The following is a 20,681-nucleotide window of genomic DNA, read 5'->3' on the forward strand; positions in this document are numbered from 1 at the left end:
AATGTGTTGACTTGGAACCTGGGGCTTTTCCTTGTGATACTGCAGGTTCCCTGCCTCGCAGAAGTAAAGGAAGAAGTCCGTTGGAGAAGCAGCGTGGTCTAGTGGGTGAAACGCAGGCCTGGGGGCTGGAGGTCCTGGGTTCTAATCCCGGCTCCGCCTCTTGCCTGCAGTGTGACCTTGGGCAAGTCAGTTTACTTCTCTGTGCCTCAGCTTTCTCAACTGCAAAACAGAGATTTAGTACCTCTTTTCCTCTTACCTGACTGTGCACCCCTAAAAGGGATAGGGATTGTATTTGCCCAGATTAACCTTGGTCTACTTAATACAGTGCTTTGCACACAATAAACGCTCAATAAATACGACTGAATGGAATGAAGGGTTTAAGCAGTGCTTCACCCGGAGTAAGAGCTTAAATTAAAAAAAAAAAGGTAATAGAGTGACACATGGAGAGGACAATCTGACCACTGACTTTTTTTTTTGCTTTTTTCAATACTGGGCTCCTTGCTTCCAATCATCATTGCCACCCCAGCTAAAAACAGAGTTTTGCAGTAGGATTAACTGGTGTTGTCTACCATCCCAGTCCTATCATGAGGTAGACAGGGCTGAGACCGGTGGCTGACGGGGTGGAAAGGGAAAGGCCGGGAACATAACATCTCCCTATTCCAGTTCCTGCAAGACGTAGGCCTCTGATGAATAGCGGAAAGGGGAAAGACAGGCCCTTTTTTTTTTTTTTGAAGAAGCAGCATGGCATAATGGATAGAGCACGGGCCTGGGAGGCAGAAGGTCATGGGTTCTAATCACAGATTGAGACTGTGAGCCCCACGTAGCCACCCCAGCATTTAGTAAGTGCTTAACAAATACCATAATTATTATTACTGTTATTACTAGGTGCCAGGCACTGTACTAAGTGCTGGAATAGATACAAACTAATCAAGTTGGACACAGTCCATGTCTCACAAGGGGTTCACAGTCTTAATCCCCATTTTGCAGATGAGGTAACAGAGGCTGAGAGAAATGTCCTGCCCATGGTTACCATGGCAGGCAAGTGGGAGACCTGGGATTAGAACCCAGGTCCTCTAAATTTCAGATCTTTGCTCTTTCCACTAGGCCTTGCTGCTTCCCTACTTCTTATTCTCTGGGTGGCTGGTACAGTGTTAAATTCCGTTGATTGAGGCAGAGCTGTGGCAAGCAGGAGAGGGTCTAAGTACTGGTCCTCAGTGGACAAAGAATAATCGATTGATAGTTTGTGAAAACATATATCACCATCACTCCTCAGGCAACAGTGATAATATTTAAGTGAGTACTAGGTGCAGCATAGGTCCAAGTGTTGAGGTGGAGATATATATGTATATATAATAATTATATTTAATATATAATTGTAATGTAATTATTATCAGATCAGCCACATTCCCTGCACCACATGGGGTTTGCAGTCCATAGGGAGGTTGAGCAGATATTTAATCCCCATTTTATAGATGAGGAAACTGAAGCCCAGGGAAGTTGAGTGACTTGCCCAAAGCCACACAGCAGGCCAATGGGAGAGCCACCTAGATTTCTTGACTCCCAGTCCTGTGTTCTTACTACTAGACCACACTGCTTCCCCAAATCCCTTAATCTTTTTACTGAAGACATTTTCCAGTACTTCCAGTCCTTGTCCCCTTCTGTAGATCATCACAGTTTCACAGCACTTCTTAAAAACACTCTTCAAATAAGGAATTAACTAAAGCAGTGTAATAATAATATATGATGTTACTTAAGCATTTACTATTTGCCAAGCAGTATTCCAAATACTAGGGTTGATAGAAGTTAATCAGGTTGGACACAGTCCCTGCCCCACATGGGGCTCAGAGTCTCAACCCCCATTTTACAGATAAGGGAACTGAGGCCCAGAGAAGTGAAGTGACTTGCCCAGGGTCACACAGCAGACAAGGGGTGGAGCTGGGATTAGAACCCATGACCTTCTGACCCCGGCCCATGCTTTATCCACTAAGCTACGCTGCTTCTTCATAGAAAAATGACTTCATAAATCCCGTCTATTCTGTAACACTTGTAGATGTTGTATCAATTTAGTGCCCATTTTATGCTGGAGTGGTGTGCTAACGTCCGGGCCATCGTAAATCAAACACAGTCTTATGGAGATCAGTTCCTCCAGGGCAGGATCTCCAGGGCAGAGAAGGAGACTCTTATTACTTCTGTTGCTTCCTCAAGCGCTTAGTATGGCGGTATGCATAGAGTAGGAACCCACTAAGTCCCGTGAGTAGTGGTGTGCAGTGGGGGGGGGAGGCGAGGGGCTGAGGAAGGAGTGGGGTGATTGTAGGCCTTTTGGGCCCCTCAAATACGTGGGGGTTACAGAACTGTGAACCCTGTCTTGTAAACCTGCCAAAGCGCTGTGGGTTTTTTATGGCCTGAAGTCGTCTGGGAGCTAAATCTCTCCCTTATCTCCCCATCTCTCCCCCCCTCAAAAAGCCAAACAAACCCCAAAACCCTCCAGTCACTTTGAACCTAGGAGAACAGAATGTTTGTCAAACAAGGGAGACCCCAGTCGACCTTGCAGAGATATGTCTACACGTCTGAGCCATGGTGTCTGCTTCACACGGAAGAGCAAATGTTTTGAGCTACAACTGTGGTGCTGCGTGCTCTACCATAGGCAAAACAGATTTGTAAGTTCCCACGATTCTGGGCTAGAACAGCGCAGTGCCGGCTGGGAGGATGCGGTTCTGCTTACGTGCACAAACCTTTTTTTAAGGTGATGTTAGTTAATCCTTGTCCACGTGGGCTGGAAATTCCTGACTCAAACTGGCTTAGTCCCAATCAGTGGCCCTGTGTCCAAACCAGATCGGGAGTCACTTTGAGATGGTCTTGCCATGTTTCAAGGAAATTTAATTATTATTATTATGGTATTTGTTATGCGCGTACTATGTGCTAAGCAGTCTTCTAAGCGCTGGAGTAGATACAGGGTAATCAGGCTGTCCCATGTGGGACTCACACTTTTAATCCCCATTTTAAGATGAGGTAACTCAGGCTCAGAGAAGTCGAGTGACTTGCCTAAGGTCACACAGCAAACAGGTGGCCGAGGTGGAATTAGAACCCCCATCCCCTGACTCCCAAGCCCGTGCTCTTTCCACTAAGCCATGCTGCTTCTCTAGGCTCGTGCACGCACCAGTTGGTCAGGCTTATTGCGTGCTCACTGTGCGCAGAACATTGTACTAAGCACTTTTACCCTGTATCCTAGGTATGGGAAGCAGCATGGTCTACTGGAAGGAGCACAGGACTGGGAGTCAGAGGACTTGGCTTATAATTCTGGCTTTAGCACCTGACTATAGTCAAGTCACTTCACTTCTCTGGGCCTCAATTACCTCATCTGTAAAATGGGAATGAAGACTGTGAGCCCCACGTGGGACAACCTGATCACCTTGTATCTTCCCCAGCGCTTAGAACAGTGCTTGGTACATAGTAAGCGCTTAACAAATGCCATCATTATTATTATTATTCTCTGTAAAATAGAAATTCTCCATGCTCTTTTGACTGCAAGCTCCATGAGAAATGGGGACTGTATCCCGCCTGATTATCTTGGCTCTACCTCCGTGCTTAGAACAGTGCTTGGCACGTAGTAAGCACTTAATAAGTACCAGAATAATAGTAAAAGCGTTTACAGAACAGCTTGCCCCACCTAGTTGAATGTTGGGGTAGTCAGTCAGTCATATTTATTGAGTGTTTACTGTGTGCAGAGCACTGTACTAAGCGCTTGTGAGAGTACATTAGAACAATAAACAGACATATTCCCTGCCCATAATGAGCTTACAGTCTAGGGACAGGGAGACAGACATTAATATAAATAAATAAATGACAGATATCGATATAAGTGCTGTGGGGACTAAGAGAGGAAAGAGGGAAAAGGAGCAAGTCAGGGCGATGCAGAAAGGAGTGGGAGAAGAGGACGGGGGGCTTAGGGAAGGCCTCTGAGTTTCAGGACTGGTGGCACTTAATATTATAATAATAATTGTGGTATTAAGCATTTACTATATGCCAAGCACTGGGGTGGATACAAGGAAATTGGTTGTCCCATGTGGAGCTCACAGTCTCAATCCCCATTGTACGGAAGAGGTAATCGAGGCACAGAGAAGTAAGGCGACATGCCCAAGGTCACAGAGCAGACAAGTGGCAGAGCCGGGATTAGAATCCATAATCCTTTGACTCCCAGACCCTTGCTCTATCCACTACACAATGCTGTACCTGCACCTATGGTCTTCCCCTGTATCACGGCATTGTTCCCGAGGACATAAAAGCATGGGGAGTAGCTTTTCTCATGCCCAACCACTGCTTGTGCCTTAGAGATTTGTAATTGAAGAGTAAATGCACCTGAGTGGTAGAAGTATTAGGAAAGGGGCAAAAGTTGTGAACGTGAGGTGGCACTCAACCTCCCAAGTCTCCCAACTCCACACCTCTCAAATAGCACCCCCAAGGACCACTATTTTGTCCGACTCTCCACCCACCCCTTGTCTGGAACTCCAGATGATCACTCTTCCCACCTTCAAAGTCTTATTTTTTTTTTCCTTTTATTAAATCACATCTCCTTCAAGATGCCCTCCCCCAACTAAGCCCTTATTTCCTCTTCTTCCATGTCCTTATGGATCTCCCTTGCATTCACCTTATCCTCAGCCCTGTACACTTAGTTAATAATAATAATGTTGGTATTTGTTAAGCGCTTACTATGTGCAGAGCACTGTTCTAAGCGCTGGTATAGATACAGGGTAATCAGGTTGTCCCACGTGAGGCTCACAGTCTTAATCCCTATATCCATATTTTTTAAATTTATATGTATGTCTGTCTCCCCATCTAGTTGAAGGTCCTTGTGGGCAGGGAATTTGTCCAACTCTGCTACAGTGTACTTTCCCCAGAACTTAGTAAAGCGCTGTGCACACGGTAGATGCTAAATAAATGCCACTGATTGCCTGGTTTCAACACACCTACTTGTGCTTTCGTGATTGCTTACTATCAAGAGTAAAAGTTTCAAATTGACCTCCTCTATATTCTCTCCTATTGACTGAAAGCAGGAGGCACGGGCATTGGATAAGAACAGAAAAAGGAAAGCAGAAGTAGAAGTAAATGGCTCTGTGGCTTTATGTTTATTTTACCCAATCATTTTGTAATGCTCAGTTCTCGGTGCAGATTGTGGAAGAGTCCAATAGAGAAAGTTTCCTTCCATGCTTCGAATCTGTTAATCTAGTTTGCCAAGCAAAATCCACTGGTGATATCTCAAACAGTTTTGATTATTCCAAAATCATTGGTGATGTCTCGAACAGTTGTGATGATTCCAAAACAGGAAATAGGAGCTGATGCTATTTTTTTAAAAGAATCCCAGATGAGTATCGTGGATTTTATCATAAAAATGAAAAGGCAATGATGTTGGCATTTAAGCACTTACTATGTGTCAGATACTGTTCTAAGTGTCAGAGTAGATACAAGCTAATCAGGTTGGGTGCCTTCCCTGTCCCACAAGAGGCTCACAGTCTTAATCCCCAGTGCAAGTAAGGATAAAAATAAGTATGCAATATTTTGTGTACTGGTATTTAAGTCCTTACTATGTGCCAGGCACTGTATTAAGTGCTGGGGTAGATATAAGCTAGTCAGGTTAGACCCAGTCCATGTCCCACGCGGGGCTCACAGTCATAATCCCCATTTTAGAAATGAGGAAACCAAGGCACAGAGAAGTTAGGTTCATTCATTCAGTAGTATTTATTGAGCGCTTACTATGTGCAGAGCACTGTACTAAGCGCTTGGAATGTACACTTCAGCAACAGAGAGAGACGATCCCTGCCCAATGATGGGCTCACGGTCTAATTGGGATGGCTTTCCCAAGGTCACACAGCAGAAAAATGGCAGATCCAGGATTAGAATCCAGGTCCTCTGACTCCCAGACCCGGGCTCTTTCCAACTAGGCCATGCTGCTTCCCTATAATATGTTTATTTTAAGTATTTTGCAGGCGTTATAGAAGCTCCGGGGGGGAGCGGGGAGCTAATTTTAACATGTGTTTGGTGTATATGTTAAAGGTACGGTTTTTAATGATGTGTAGAACTCTGATAATACTGGGAGGAATTGAGCATTTATAGACCCACGAGATTATTGTGGGAAGAGATGACATGCTAGTCTCAGAGGGCTTTTATTTCCTCATTATTATGAAATCAGCCTGGAAGGCACTTTGTGTCCTCTTCATTCTGAAGCTAGCAGCTTTATTAAGCTTTTTGGCAGCAGAGCCTTTTTTCGGAGCAGCTGCCAGTTCAAACTCCAAATAGAATAGCTTGTTCTCACTGCAGAACTCCTGTGCTTTGGAAAACTTTTTGGTAGCTTCATTTGTGCATTACTTTTGAGGCTAACAGGGAGTAAACTCAATGTATGCAGTCCCATTTTGAGTCCTTGCCATCTGGGAGTTGTTTCTAATCCTGCTCATTAATGACAGATAAACATGCTGGTTCAAACTACTTATAGGGTGCTTGTGGCATTCCCCCAAACTTTCCGCTCTTTCTGTTAATGATTATCATTATTAAAATAATGATAATCTTGTTTTCAGCGCTGGGGTAGATGCAAGTTGATCAGGTTGGATCCATCCCTGTGTAAGGCACAGTCTAAGTAAATTCCACAACAGTTCTATTTTGACTGTTACCTTGGGTGCTTTCTGCTTGGAAAGTTCTTTTTCGTTGTTTTTTCCCGGATTAGCGTCGTCTCTCATGCCAACTTGAAGCTTTGCAGAAGTGACGGGCGCCAGACCCAAGGAGACGGGAGGTTTAGGAGGCTGAGCCCCGCCTCCCTGAGCTAGCGACAGTGACAGAGGGAGCTGGATGATGAAGCCCGAAGAACGGGCCTTGGCGCCTGTTGGTCTCAGCATCGCTTTATGGAAGCATTGGTGCCAACTCTTCATTTTGAGTGCATGGCAAAAACAGAGCCAGGATTTTATGGCAGGTGGGGGTGGGTCAGCCTTCAAAGAGCTGAAAGAGAAGCAGCGTGGCTAGAGCACGGGCCTGGGAGTCAGGAGGACCTGGGTTCCAATCCCTGGTCTGCCACTTGTCTGCTGTGTGACCTTGAGCAAGTCACTCAACTTCTGGGCCTCAATTACCTCATCTGTAAAATGGGGATTAAGATTGCAAGCCCCATGTGGGACAGGAACTGTGTCCAACCTATCTTGTATCTACCCCATTGCTTGACACACAGTGCTTAACAAATACCATCATTATTATTATTGTTATTATTATGTCAACAACATGAGAGAAAGGAGTGAAGCCCACTGAGTAGGTTGGCATTAGAGGAGCGATTTGTGCAGACTGAGTTTTATGTGGGAAAGGAGTGAAGATAATGTAGGGGGGAGGGGGTTGATCGAGTGCCTTAAAATGGATGGCAGGTCTTTCTAGTTGATTGTGGAGAGGAGTGGGCAACTGTAGTAGGATTTGGAGGGGTGGGGAGGTGTGCAGAAAATAATGTTTTAGAAAAATGATCTGGCCAAGCAGAGTGAAGCATGGACTGGAGAGGGGGCATCGTGAGCGGTCTGTGAAGAGGCTACCGCAGTAGTTGAGTCCGGATTATAAGTGTTTGGACCGGTGTGATTTCTTTTGGGTGGAGAAGGAGCAGGTGCTAGAGATGTTATGGAGATCCAACTGACAGGGTACGGTGACTAACTGGAAATGCAGCAGGGTGTGTGTGTGTCATTCAATCATTCAATCGTATTTATTGAGTGCTTACTGTGTGCAGAGCACTGTACTAAGTGTTTGGGAGAGTACAGTACAACAATAAACAGACACATTCCCAGCCCACAACAAGCTTACAATCTGGAGGTGGGGGGAGGGGGTTACAGGCATGAATATAAATTGCAGATATGTACAGAAGTGATGTGGAGCTTGGGGAGGAGGGGAGTGAACAAAGGATACCAAGAAAAAAGAGTCCAGGATAATGCCTTGGCTGTGGGCTTGTGAAGGGAAAAACCAGAGAGAGGAGAGAGTTTGGTAAGAAAGAGTAGATTCCCTATTTTAAGATCGTAAAGTAGGATTAATGAATGAATAAGAAGTTCAAAATCAGTTATTAAAGAGAATAGATGGGAATAATAGATGACTTGAGATGATTAAAATAGGGACATGGGTCATCAGTCCAAAATGGATTTTTAGCAGGGAGATTTAGAAAGGTTAGATGGTGTGTGCCTGTTGGTCACAGCTCTGGGAATCGGGAGACCTGGGTTCTAGTTCAGGTTTTCCTGTGACTGGCAAATGTGGACAAAAACTGCATTCATACTCCGCAGTGCCCGGCCAGCACCCCTGCCCGCCTACACCATCATGGCACTCTCTGCCCCAGTAGGAGAAGACTGGCAAGGGGGGGAGAATAGGAATGGAACTGGACAAGCCACTTTATAAAAAAAAAAAAAAAGATGACATTTAGGCACTCACCCTGTGCCAAGCACTGAAGTAGAGGCACTTACCCTGTGCCCAGCACTGTAGTAAGTGCTGGGATAGTTACAAGACACTGAGGTTTGGACATCATCCCTGTCCCATAGGGAGATCACAGCCTAGGCGGGATAAGATTTTAATGGGAGGCAGCGTGGCCTAGTGGAAAGAACGTGGGCCTGGGAGTCAGAGGACCTGAGTTCTAATCCCAGTGCTGCCTCTTGCCAGCTGTGTGACTTGGGGAAGTCACTTAACTTCTCTGTAAAATGAAAATTTCAGATGTGTCCTCCTTCCTACTTAGACTGTGAGCCCCATGTGAGACCTGGTTATCTGGTATCCAACTCAATGCTTAAATCAGTGCTGGGCACATAGTAAGCATTTAAGAAAAAACACAATTGTTATTTAATCCCCATTTTACAGGTGAGGATTCTCTGAGGCCTAGAGAAGGTAAGTGATTTGCCCAAAGTCACGCAGCAGGTGAGTGGCCGAGCTGTGACTAAAACCAAGGTCCTCTGACTCCTGGGCTCGTGCTCTTTCCACTATGGTACAATGCTTCTCTTGCATTTTAATCATTTCCTCTTTGCAGATTCTCAGTCCTGAAGTTTGTCGGGCATTCATTCATTCAGTAGTTGCTTGAGTAGTTGAATGAGTAGTTGCTCATTCATTCATTGAGTGCTTACTATGTGCAGAGCACTGTACTAAGCACTTGGAATGTACTATTTGGCAGCAGATAGAGACAATCCCTGCCCAATGATGGGCTCACAGTTTAATCGGGGGAGACAGATGGACAAAAACAAGACAATATAATCACAATAACTAGAATCAAGGGGAGACCCTATTTCTTGAACGCTTACTGTGTGCAGAGCACTGTACTAAGCACTTGGGAGAGTTCAGTACAACAGTATTACAGATGTATTCCCTGACCACAGCAAGCTTACAGCCTAGAGGGACTACAGTCTGAGGCCCAAGACTTAATCTGTCGTTTGTGAAGGAAGACACAACATCCAAAGAGGAAGGTATAACATTGCAGGGCTTCCTGGGTTTATTTTCTCTTCGGAGAGTGGCCTATGTAACCACCTCCACTGTACTGTACTAAGCTCTGGGGTAGATACAAAATGCACAGGTCGGGCACAGTCCTACAGGGAGCTTACAGTCTAAGTGGGGAGGAATTGAATTTTAATGTCAGCATGGCCTAAAGGAAAGAGCTCGGGCCTGGGAGTCAGAGGACCTGGGTTCTAATCCCGGTGCCACTCTTTGGAAGATAAGATGACAGTCCGACCTCAACTTGCGGAAGCCGCTGATCTCTTTGACCTCTGAGTCACGGTGCGGGTGGTGGGAAGGACGTAAAAATTTTGTGCCCGCAAATGACAGGGGAATCTTAGGGCGGAAAGAGATTTCTAACATATTCATCTGAGTATCCACTAGACCTCCTCTACCTGTAACAGAATGAGTAGGACATCTGGCAATAATACATCCTTTCAACCTGCACCACAGAGCTACTTCGAGGTGGCTAGAAAAGTGCCAGGGTTGTCCGTGCTGTTTCAACCTTAGCAATTTTGTAGCCAGTTTCATCATTTCGCTTTTCTCTGACGGCAGATATCCATAACAAAAAACTCCATTAAAAGGACATTTCCTCAATTGCATTTCCATTTTTTCTCCATCTCCCCTCTCCATATTTTCCCCTCTTTATCTTTTCCCACACTCCTTTAGATGGCCTGTTCTTTGGCAGTCCTATTACTTGTTGTCTCATTTCTGTTCTTCCTGGGTTTTATCACCTGTAGTGTATTTCTGTGTATAGCTTACATAGAGACGCAGTGACCTATTGGAAAGTGGAAGGGCCTGGGGGTCAGAGGACCTGAGTTCTAATCTTGGTTCCACCACTTGCTTTCTGTGTGACGTTGGACAAGTCCATTAACTTCTTAGTGCCTCAGTTTCCTCATCCTTAAAATGAGCGTGAAATACCTGTCCTTCCTCCTACTTAAAACATGAGCCCTGTGTGGGACAGGAACTGTGTCTGACATGATTATCGTGCATCTACCCCAGGGCTTAGTACAGTGCTTGGCACATAGTAGGCACTCCCTTCTGTGTCGTCCTTACTTATTCCCTTTATTCATCTCCTGCCCTCCCCCAGCCCACAGCACTTAGGGCCATATCTGCAACTTATGTTAATGTCGGTCTCTCCCTCTAGACCGTAAGCTCATCGGGGGCAGGGAATGTGTCTGTTTATTGTTATATTGTACTCTCCCAAGGGCTTAGTGTTGTGCTCTGCACCCAGTAAGCGCTCGATAAATACCATTGACCATTAATCCATCAATGGTATTTATCGAGCGCTTACTAGGTGCAGAGCACTGTACTAAGCACTTGGGACAATGTAGTACAACAGGGTTGGTAGTCATGTCCCTGCTCACATGGAACTTAATACAGCGTAGAGGGGAAATATTAAAATAAACAAATTATATGTATGCTGTGGGGCTGGCTGGGGTGACTGTCAAGTGCTCAAAGAATACAGATCAAGTGCAGAGGCAATAACGTTGGTATTTGTTAAGCTCTTACTATGTGCAGAGCACTGTTCTAAGCGCTGGGGTAGACACAGGGTAATCAGGTTGCCCCACGTGAGGCTCACAGTTAATCCCCATTTCACAGATGAGGTAACTGAGGCACAGAGAAGTGAAGTGACTTGCCCACAGTCACACAGCTGACAAGCAGCAGAGCCGGGATTCGAACCCATGACTTCTGACCCAAGCCCGGGCTCTTTCCACTGAGCCACGCTGGAAGGGAGTGAAAATAGGGGGGAAAAGAGCTTGATAGGGGAAGGCCTCGTGGTCTGTCGAGTATGAAGGGTGGGGGGAGATCCAGGTCAAAAAGAGGACATGGGCAAAGGGTCAGTGGTGACCTAGATGAGTGCGAGGTACAGTGAGTAAGTTGGCATTGGAGGAACGAGATCAGGAATAGGAGATCAGTTAGGTTGGTTGCGGGGCTCGGGGGGTTGATGCTTGATCTGATGGAGTGCTTTAAAACTGAATGCTCAGGAGTCTCTGTTTGCCATGGAGGTGGATGGGCAACCACGGGAGGCTGTCGCGTAGTGAGGAGACATGGACTGAACTTTTTAGAAGAATGACCCGGGCAGCGGAGTGAGGTATGGGCTGAAGTGGAGAGAGGCAGGAGGCAGGGAGATCAAACAAGGAAGCTGATGCAGTAGCAATCAAGGTGGGATATGATATGTGTTTAGATCAGTGTAGAGTTTATCATCTACCTTTTACCTTAGCACTAACTGATTTACCGATGCATTTTTCCCTCTCCTAGATTATAAACTCCTTGAGGGCAGAAATAATGTGACAGGGAAGCAGCGTGGCTTAGTGGCAAGAGCCCGGGCTGGGGAGTCAGAGGTCATGGATTCTAATCTCAGCTCCACCACTTGTCAGCTGGGTGACTTTGGCCAAGTCACTTCACTTCTCTGGGCCTGTGTTAACTCATTTGTAAAATGGAGATTAAGACCGTGAGCCCCATATGGTCCAGCTTAATTATCTTGTATCCACCCCGGTGTTTTGAACAGTGCTTGGCACATAGTAAGTGCTTAACCAATACGTTTATTATTATGTCTCCCAACTCTAGTGCACTCTCCCAAGTGCTTAGTTCAGTGCTTTGCATCCAGTAGACTCAAATTCTATTGAATGGCCTTTCAGTCATCCCATCATTCATTCAGTCTTATTTATTGAGCATTTACTGTGTGCAGAGCACTGTCCTAAGTGCTTGGGAAAGTGCAGTGCAATAATAAACGGACACATTCCCTGCCCACAATAAGTTTACAGCCGTCTTTCTAAGGCACGTGCTACTGTGAACTGTCGAAGTAGTTACTTAGACTGTGAGCCCCATGTGGGACAGGGACTGTGTCCAGCCTGATTATCTTGTCTCTGTTGCAGCACTTTATATGCCGCTTGGCACATAGTAAGCATTTAACAAGGACCATAATGATAATATTAAGCATGCACATATCCTCACATTATTGCAGCTGATCACAAATGCTGTCAGTATTAGAAAAAACATCTTGAACCAAATTTACAATAGCAGCGCTTTAAATAATGCAATGCACGCCGCAGCAACGAGCTGGCTGTTCACAAGGCAGTCTTCGCAGATCTAACGACGACAGTCAAACAAAAGGGCACAGGGAGGTGGAGAGGGCCTTTCGCATGTGTAGTATTTCTCTTTCTATGAAAAGTCATCACCCCTAGGATGACTTCTGTCTCTAGCCCGCACAGAAATGCTGTAAGGAAAATGCCTTCTCAAAGACTGAGGGTCTCTTAGGACCTCTCCGAAATGGTTTGAGGAGCAATCTCTCTCAATCCTAAAATTCCCTCCACACTCCTCCGACCTCATGTTTGGAATGTCTGTGTATCCAAAAGCAAAACTGGTTGTGAAGTGAAAAAGCTCGGCGGATCTGAGACCGTAGTGCTTTGGAGAGAGAACTAAAGAGGAAACAGAGTGGTGGGTCTCCTTCCTGTTTCTGTTGAGCTTCCTTCGGTCGGTGAAGACCAATTCTTTACTGGAAGAGAGAGTTAATGGGCGGACTCTGGCCTAGGGTCAGTTCTCTTAGCTTGTGAAGGAAGCTCTTGCAGTTTTACCCCTCCGGAGCAGCTGTAAGTGCCAAGTGGAGTTCTGTTCTTTTTCCTTAAAGAGACAGGTACAGTGCAGTCAATCAATGATTGGTACTTTTTGAGCGTTAACTGTGTGCAGAGTAGTGTCCTAAAACCTTGGGAGAGGACCATAGAGCAGAGTTGGTAGACATGTTCCTTGGAAATAATATGTGTCCTTCAATCATATTCATTGAGCTCTTATGTGCAGAGCACTGTGGTAAGTTCTCTGGAGAGTAGGGCATAATGATAAACAGTCACTTTCCCTGCCCACAGTGAGCTTGCAATCTAGAGCCTTGAGCTTCCCCCCTTCAGCCCCACTGCACTTATGTACATATCTATAATTTATTTGTATTGTTGTCTGTCTTTACCTCTCTTAACTGTAAGCTCACGGGTGGACGAGTATGTTTATTTTTGTATCGTACACTCCCAAGTGCTTAGTACAGGGCTCCGCACACAGTAAGCGCTCAACAAATAGCACTGAATAAATGAATGAATTAGAGGTGTGCCGGGATCTGACAGAGAAGCACAAAGCGGAAGCGGAAGGGGAGCAGCGGAACCAGAGAAGCAAGATGATCGTATCCTGTTGATTCTGTTCATATTTGTGGCATCTGAACCGTTAATCCCAATTGTGGGTTTTCAAACTTAATCTTACCCAATCCTGAGCAGTTGCTGCACTCCCGAATATTACGTAAGTTTCCCGCTGACCTTAATGAGCGTCCTCAGAGCCTAAGCCCTCTAGTCACCAAGGAGAAGGGGTAGGGTTATGAGAAGCAGTGTAGTGTAATGGATAGAGCACTGGCCTGGGAGTCAGAGGATTCTAATCCCAGTTCCACCACTTGTTTGTTGTGTGACCTTGGGCAAGTCACTTCACTTCTTTGGTTCTGTTACCTCGTGTAAAAAATGGGGATAATCAGGTCAGACACAGTTCCTGTCCCACACGGGGCTCATGTTTTAAGTAGGAGGAAGAACAGGTATTTAATCCTCATTTTAAGGATGAGAAACTGAAGCACTAAGAAGTTAAGGGACTTGTCCAAGGTCACACAGAAGGCAAGTGGTGGAGCCAGGATTAGAACTCGGGTCCTCTGACTCCCAGGCCCGAGCGCTTTCCATTAGGTCACTTTGCGTCTCTATGTAAGCTATACACAGAAATACACTACAGGTGATTGCACACGAGCCCAGTGTGGGACAGGGACTGTGTCCAACCTGATTAACTTATATCTACCCCCGTGCTCAGAAGAGTCCTTGGCACATAGTAAGCGCTTAACAAGTACCATAATTATTATTGTTATTATTATTATTATGGATAATTTCCTTAACTAAGGGCCAGCAGTGAGCTTGTAAACCCCTAAAGAGTGTTTGATCGTCAACATGCTGGGAGCATTTTCTTATGTTTACTAAGGGCACACATCAAGAGTCTTCACGAACGTCTTCCAGCACGAATATAATTCTCTTACATTTGTGATGTGCCTATTGAGTCTTGGAGTGTCAGGCAAGGCTTACATGATGTCTGCAGTACATTTGACAGTGGAGTTTTTGTTTGTTTCCCCCTAGTTCTTCCTATGACACAAAAACCGGACTCCGAGTGGCAGTTAAGAAGCTGTCCAGGCCGTTTCAGTCTATCATCCACGCCAAAAGGACGTATCGAGAACTACGTCTCCTTAAGCACATGAAACACGAAAACGTAAGTCTTTTTGAAACGCGGGGAGCCGACCCTGGCGCTCGAGGAGACGAGGCTCATGCTCATGCCTTCCGTCTTTCCAGGTTGGAACGTCCGCCTAGGGTTTGGTTTTTAGAAATGGGGGCGGGAAGGTGGGAGGGCGGCCGCCCACTGGAAATGGCAGCTGAACCCCGGTCCGTTCAGGAGGAAGATTTCAGGCCAAGGAGCTTGCCTGCAGGAATTCCTCTAGGTCTAAGGGTTTTTGCAGAGCGGAGGGAGCAACAAGCAAGAAGGGGAATCCGGCAGGGAATGTGTCTGTTGATTGTTGTAGTGTACTCTCCCAAGCGCTCAGTACAGTGCTCTGCAATAATAATAATAATGACATTTGTGAAGTGCTTAACTATGTGCCAGGCACCGTTCTAAGCGCTGGGGTGGATACAAGAAGATTGGGTGATGGAGAAGAGGAAATGAGGGCTTAGCCAGGGAAGGCCCCTTGGAAGAGATGTGCCTGAAATATGGGTTTGAAGTCGGGGAGAGTAATAGTCTGACGGATATGAAGAGGGAAGACGTTCCAGGCAGGAGGCAGGACGTGGGTGAGAGGTGGGCAGCGGGAGAGCCATTGCCTCAAAATGATGATGCTGGGCCGAAGCGCCGTAGGCGAGCGGGTAGTTGCCAGGGTAACCGGCTCAGGAGCCGCTGCCGTCTTTGCCGCCTACATTAGCCAACTGCGCTCAAGGATCCCATGGAGCTTGGCCACCGTACAGGAAGCCGGGGAGGTGGGGGGCGACAGGGGTCTTTGGAAAGAAGCCATCTCCGCTCTTGGCGTAGCCCCAGCAGATCCCCGCCTAATCTTGACCATCTGACCCACCTGTCAGGGTAAGGTGATGGTCGGACTTTGGGGGGAAAATTGGGGTGCATCTCACTCATTGAAACTGCGGTGAGCTTGATTCTTTCCCCGCCTCAGATGTGAATAGGGCCGGTTTTCCCAGGATGGATTGATTTATCCCCTGACTTTCCACATGTGCTGTGATGCTCTTTGGAGCCATAATGTGTTTGGGAGCATTCCCTTATGTGTGTATTACCTAGAATGGATTTGGCTAGGAATAGGATAAAGTTTATTAACCTGTATTCTCCAGACTATATCCCTCCAGTTCTACCTTCTGCATGCAGTGCTTTGCCTTTTACTCACAAAATATATGTAGTGAAGAGTTTGTCATGCAACCAGTCTCCTAAACCAGTGGTATTCCTACCTGGCTGAGGTGGAGGAAGTTGATCCAGCTGGATTGTATTGTGTTGCTTCCTTGACCACTAACTTGCTCATTGTACCCTGTGCCCCAACAGGAGCAATGGACACAGATGAGAAAGCACAAACCACTATTTTTAATAAAAATAATAGTGATAATTATGGTATTTAGGTGCTTGCTATATTCCAGGCACTGTACTAAGTGCTAGGGTAGATATAAGTAAATCGGGTTGGACGCAATCCCTGTCCCGTGTGGGGCTCACACTCCCAATCCCCGTTTTAAAGATGAGGTAACTAAGGCACAGAGATGTTAAGCGACCTGCCTGAGTTGGCACAGCAGACAAGTGGCAGAGCCGGGATTAGAACCCATGTCCTTCTGACTCTCAGGCTCCTGCTCTATTCACTGGGCCACGCTGCTTCTCCACTGGCCTTCCTTTACTTCTTGCAATAATCAGGGGAATCCTGGTATCTGGATATACTACTAAAGATACCAGTTACAAACGGTTCTCCAGAAAGCTTTATCAAGAAACTTCACCATTAGGCTAGTTAAATTTAAACTCACTTGTCAGCCAGCTAGAAATCTTTTTTGTCTTGTCACCTCTTTCTTTCCTGTCTGCTTTGGGGTTTTTTTTAATTTATGTGTGGTTTTTTGTGGGTTTTTTGGTCTTGTTTTGTTTTTGTATAATTTCCCAGTTGTTAACCAGGGTTTAAAATACTGTAGGATACTTAATCGGTTGATATGATTTTAGCATGGCCTATTGGAAAGAACATGGGTCTGGGAGTCGGAGGACCTGGCTTCTAATCATGGCTCTGCCACTCCTGCTGTGTGGCCACGGGCAAGTCACTCTACTTCTCTGGGCCTCAGTTTCCTCATCTGTAAAATGGGGATTCAATGCCAGTTCTCCCTCCCACTTAACTGTGAACCCTATATGGAACAGTAAACTGTCTTGTGTCCATCCCAGTGCTTAGGACAATGCTTGGCACATGGCAAGGGCTTAGCAAGTGCCACTTATGATGACGATGATTGGAAACATTATCTGTGGAATAAGAAATTTATATGTCACTTTTTTCTGCATTTAGCTGCTTGAGATCATATCTTTCCCTCTGGATTCATAACCCCTTGGAAATTAGGGATTTCAGGATCATTCGGAAGAGCCCCTTTAACGTCATTCCGAGAGTCATCTATTTTATTCTTAGCTTCCAACAATCCAGTCGTTCATTCTGATATTCACCTCGCCCAAGGTTCATTGATTTTTCTACTCCTAACAGCCTTTATGGCCACAATTAACAGGGAAATTTTTGTCCCTTCCATCTATCGTTTGGTTTTCTGTAATTCAGCAGTAACTAATGGTGGTTACAGTGGTCTGAGAGCTTCCTCCCATTTGAAATGGAGATTCTGTGGGGAAAGAAGAATGGCTCCTAGCAGACAGGCAGGGCAAGTTACGATGAATTGCAGGCCTGTAGGGCCATGAGATGAAGGAAGGTTAGTTTGTTTTTGCTTTAAATGGTTTTGTAATTGGTGAAGTATTAGACAATGGGGGAAACTTTGGATATGAGGAGGGGAGGGGGGTTGGTACATCTCAAAAAATGAGGCGTGTGTTTTAAAAGCGAGCAGCATACCGTAGTGGTAAGATGAATGAAGCAAGACCTGGGAGGTCGTTTTGTTTGAGTAGGAAGCCTATTGTTTGAGTGCTGTGTTAATGTACAATTGTAACTGTGGCATTGTTTCAGTTAAGAAATTGTTTTATATTTTGTTGAAGATTAATACTCTCTCATTTAAGTAGAAGGTTTTTGTTTTAATAATGTCATGACTTCTGGTGCTGGAATGACATTAACAATATCCACAGCTAGGAACATTGTTTCACTGCTTTTCAATATATTCCATATAATACTGAAAGAATTTTCCGAAACTCAGGGATTCTCTTACTTTCTTTTTTTCCTCCTCAATGTCTCGACTCTATTCCCATGACCGAAAAGGATTCGAAGAAGCATTTATGTTGTGGCTTCTTTGAAAAATGTTCTTGGCATGGAAGGATAAGTTTTGTACAGTGAGATCTCTGTTGGACGAGAGAGAGCGAACACGAGTGCGTATGTGTGTGTAAAGAGAAATCGATTGAGAGACTCTGTCCTTTCAGCCAAACAGTTCAGTTGGTGAAGATGGTACTGTAAAGATCCCCAACCATTTGTGACCTGTAAACCCTTTCCTCCCTGAGAATACGGGCACAATTCTGCATCCTCTGTTTTGGCACCGTAAACCGTCCCCCCCGTCGAGGTCTATTTCTGTGTGTGGTGCTGCCTCTTTGCCAGCTGAGCTGCACAATGCTTTTATTCAAAGGCCTACCACCCCTCATCAGTGTGTCTCTGTTACTTCACAGCACCCAGTGGTTTGGGCTGCATTTGCGGTGAGGTCGGCTGGAAGTAAGGGTTGGGGTCGGGGTCGATTTCAGCACAGTATCAGGGACCAGAGAATCACAGTCATTTATTGCTTGATGTTGACATTCGACTGTAAGCTCCTTGTAGGTAGGGAACGTGCCTGCCAACTCTGTTATATTGTACTGTCCTATATGCTTAGTACAGTGCTCTGCATGCTGGGTGCTCAATGAATAGCACTGGTTGCTTCCTTAGGGCAGCAGAAGCTCTTGGTTAAATGAGTCCATACTTCTCTTCCCTCCAAGACTGTAAACTCTCTGTGGGCGGGGAACGTGACTACCAACGCTGCTATTTTGTCCTCCCCTAAATGCTTAGTACAGTCTCTGCACACAATAAGTGCTCAGTAAATATCATTGATTGATTTCCTTGCCAGAATGTTCGACATGGGTGAGGAGGAATCATAACTTCTCTATGGATTTTACTGAAAAGTCTTGCACTTTCAGCAAGGCAAGGAGAAGATCACTTTCTACTGCCTTTATTTAGCCAAGCACTCGCACCTCCAAGTAAATTTTATTGAAAGATTCCCTTGGGCCTTCTAACCAGAATTCCTCTCCTTGTTGTGCTTTGCTTTTTAGTTGTTTTGTGTTTTGTTTTGTTTTTTCCATTGGCCACCATCCACCTCCCGGCCAGCTGCCCAAGTCTCCAGAGGCTGCTTCCTGTTCATGCATTCAATCGTATTTATTGAGCACTTGGTGCAAAGCACTGTACTAAGCGGTTGGGAGAGTACAGTGGAAAAACAGACACATTCCTGCCCACAACGAGCTCACAGTCTTTGAAATCCTCTTGACAATGTTTAGTTAGTGTTTTGTCAGACGAATGAAACATCTTCAGTCTCTGAGGATTATCCCCAATCCGTGCAGAACAGAGTTCATTCAGTGTTGCTTTAAGAGGGCTCCCTGACTTTTTTTTGGTATTTGTTATTAATAATAATAATGTTGGTATTTGTTAAGCGCTTACTATGTGCAGAGCACTGTTCTAAGTGATGGGGGAGATACAGGGTCATCAGATTGTCCCACATGAGGCTCACAGTCTTCATCCCCATTTTACAGATAAGGGAACTGAGGCACAGAGAAGTTAAGTGACTTGCCCACCGTCACATAGCTGGCAAGTGGCAGAGTCAGGATTCGAACCCATGACCTCTGACTCCCAAGCCCGGGCTCTTTCCACTGAGCCACGCATTTACTGGGTGTGTCAAACACTGTTCTAAGCATTGGGGTAGGTGTAAATTAATTAGATTGGACACAGTCCCTGACCCTCCTGGGGCTCACATTTGAAGTAGGAGGGAGAACAGGTATTTCATCCTCATTCGAGGAAACTGAGGAGCAGAGAATTGAAGCAACTCACCCTAGATCACACAGCAGGCGGTCGACAGTTGGGATTAGAACCCAGGTCCTTCTGACTACCAGGCCTGTGCTCTTTCCCCTAGGCCACGCTGCTTCTCTGTGTAGCTTTTAAATCATAGCAAATCTGGATCTTTGACTTGAACCTGAGTCTTTTGAGTTGTGATGGGCTAATTCTAACTAAGATTGGAAGAGAAAAATCTTTCCTCCAGCTACATTTTTCTGTTTAACAAGATCTGGGCGAAAGGTCCAACAGTAATAAACTTGTCAGCGATAAAGAGTAGAAAAAGTTATTTTGTTACAGAAAAGGAAATTCTCTATTCAAAAGTGGGGGTGGAAGCCCACATTAGTGTTGTCCTCTAACCCTGATTGTATTTTTAAAAATGAACTCCAGAGGCTGTAAGTTCATTGGGAACAGGAGAGATGTCTACCAATTCTGTTATACTGTGTTCTCCTAACCTGTTAGTACAGTGCTCTACTCACAGTCAGCGCGCAATTAATACTGATTGACTGATCTATAACCTACTTTGAGAAGCTTGTAGTGTTCAGTAGGATGAAACAGGGCTGGCAGCCAAAAGCATTAATGTATGCATGTAATGTAATTTAGTCAAAGTAATAATTAATTTTTAAAAGTTAGTGGGCAGACTCAATTAGGGAAGCAGAGTGGCCTAGTGGAAAGAGCAGCACAGGTGTGGAAGTCAGAGGACCCGGGTTCTAATCCCCAGCTCCTCCACCTGTCTGCTGGGTGACCGTGGGCAAGTCACTTCACTTCTCTCTACCTCAGGTACCTCATCTGAACAATGAGGAATAAGACTGGGAGTCCCATGTGGCACAGGGACTGTGTCCAATCTCATTAGCTTGGGTCTGCCCCAGTGTTTAGCAGATACCTGGCGTGTAGTAAGTGCTTAACATATACCTTGTAAAAACATTTTATGTCTCCTCTCTTGCAAAATCAAATG

At 45.5% G+C, this 20,681-nt stretch overlaps 1 protein-coding gene across 2 annotated transcripts in view; it reads left to right on the top strand.

Annotated features, from left to right (window-relative positions):
- MAPK14 (mitogen-activated protein kinase 14) overlaps positions 1-20,681 on the top strand; it is an 88,273-nt gene that overhangs the window by 15,029 nt on the left and 52,563 nt on the right. For both annotated transcript variants that reach the window (XM_029068664.2, XM_029068663.2), the window contains exon 2: positions 14,604-14,733. In XM_029068664.2, coding sequence (XP_028924497.1) covers positions 14,604-14,733 — 130 coding nt within the window. The remainder of the gene's footprint in view (positions 1-14,603; positions 14,734-20,681) is intronic.

This window comes from Ornithorhynchus anatinus, chromosome 7, assembly GCF_004115215.2.
Source record: "Ornithorhynchus anatinus isolate Pmale09 chromosome 7, mOrnAna1.pri.v4, whole genome shotgun sequence".
NCBI lineage: Eukaryota > Metazoa > Chordata > Mammalia > Monotremata > Ornithorhynchidae > Ornithorhynchus > Ornithorhynchus anatinus.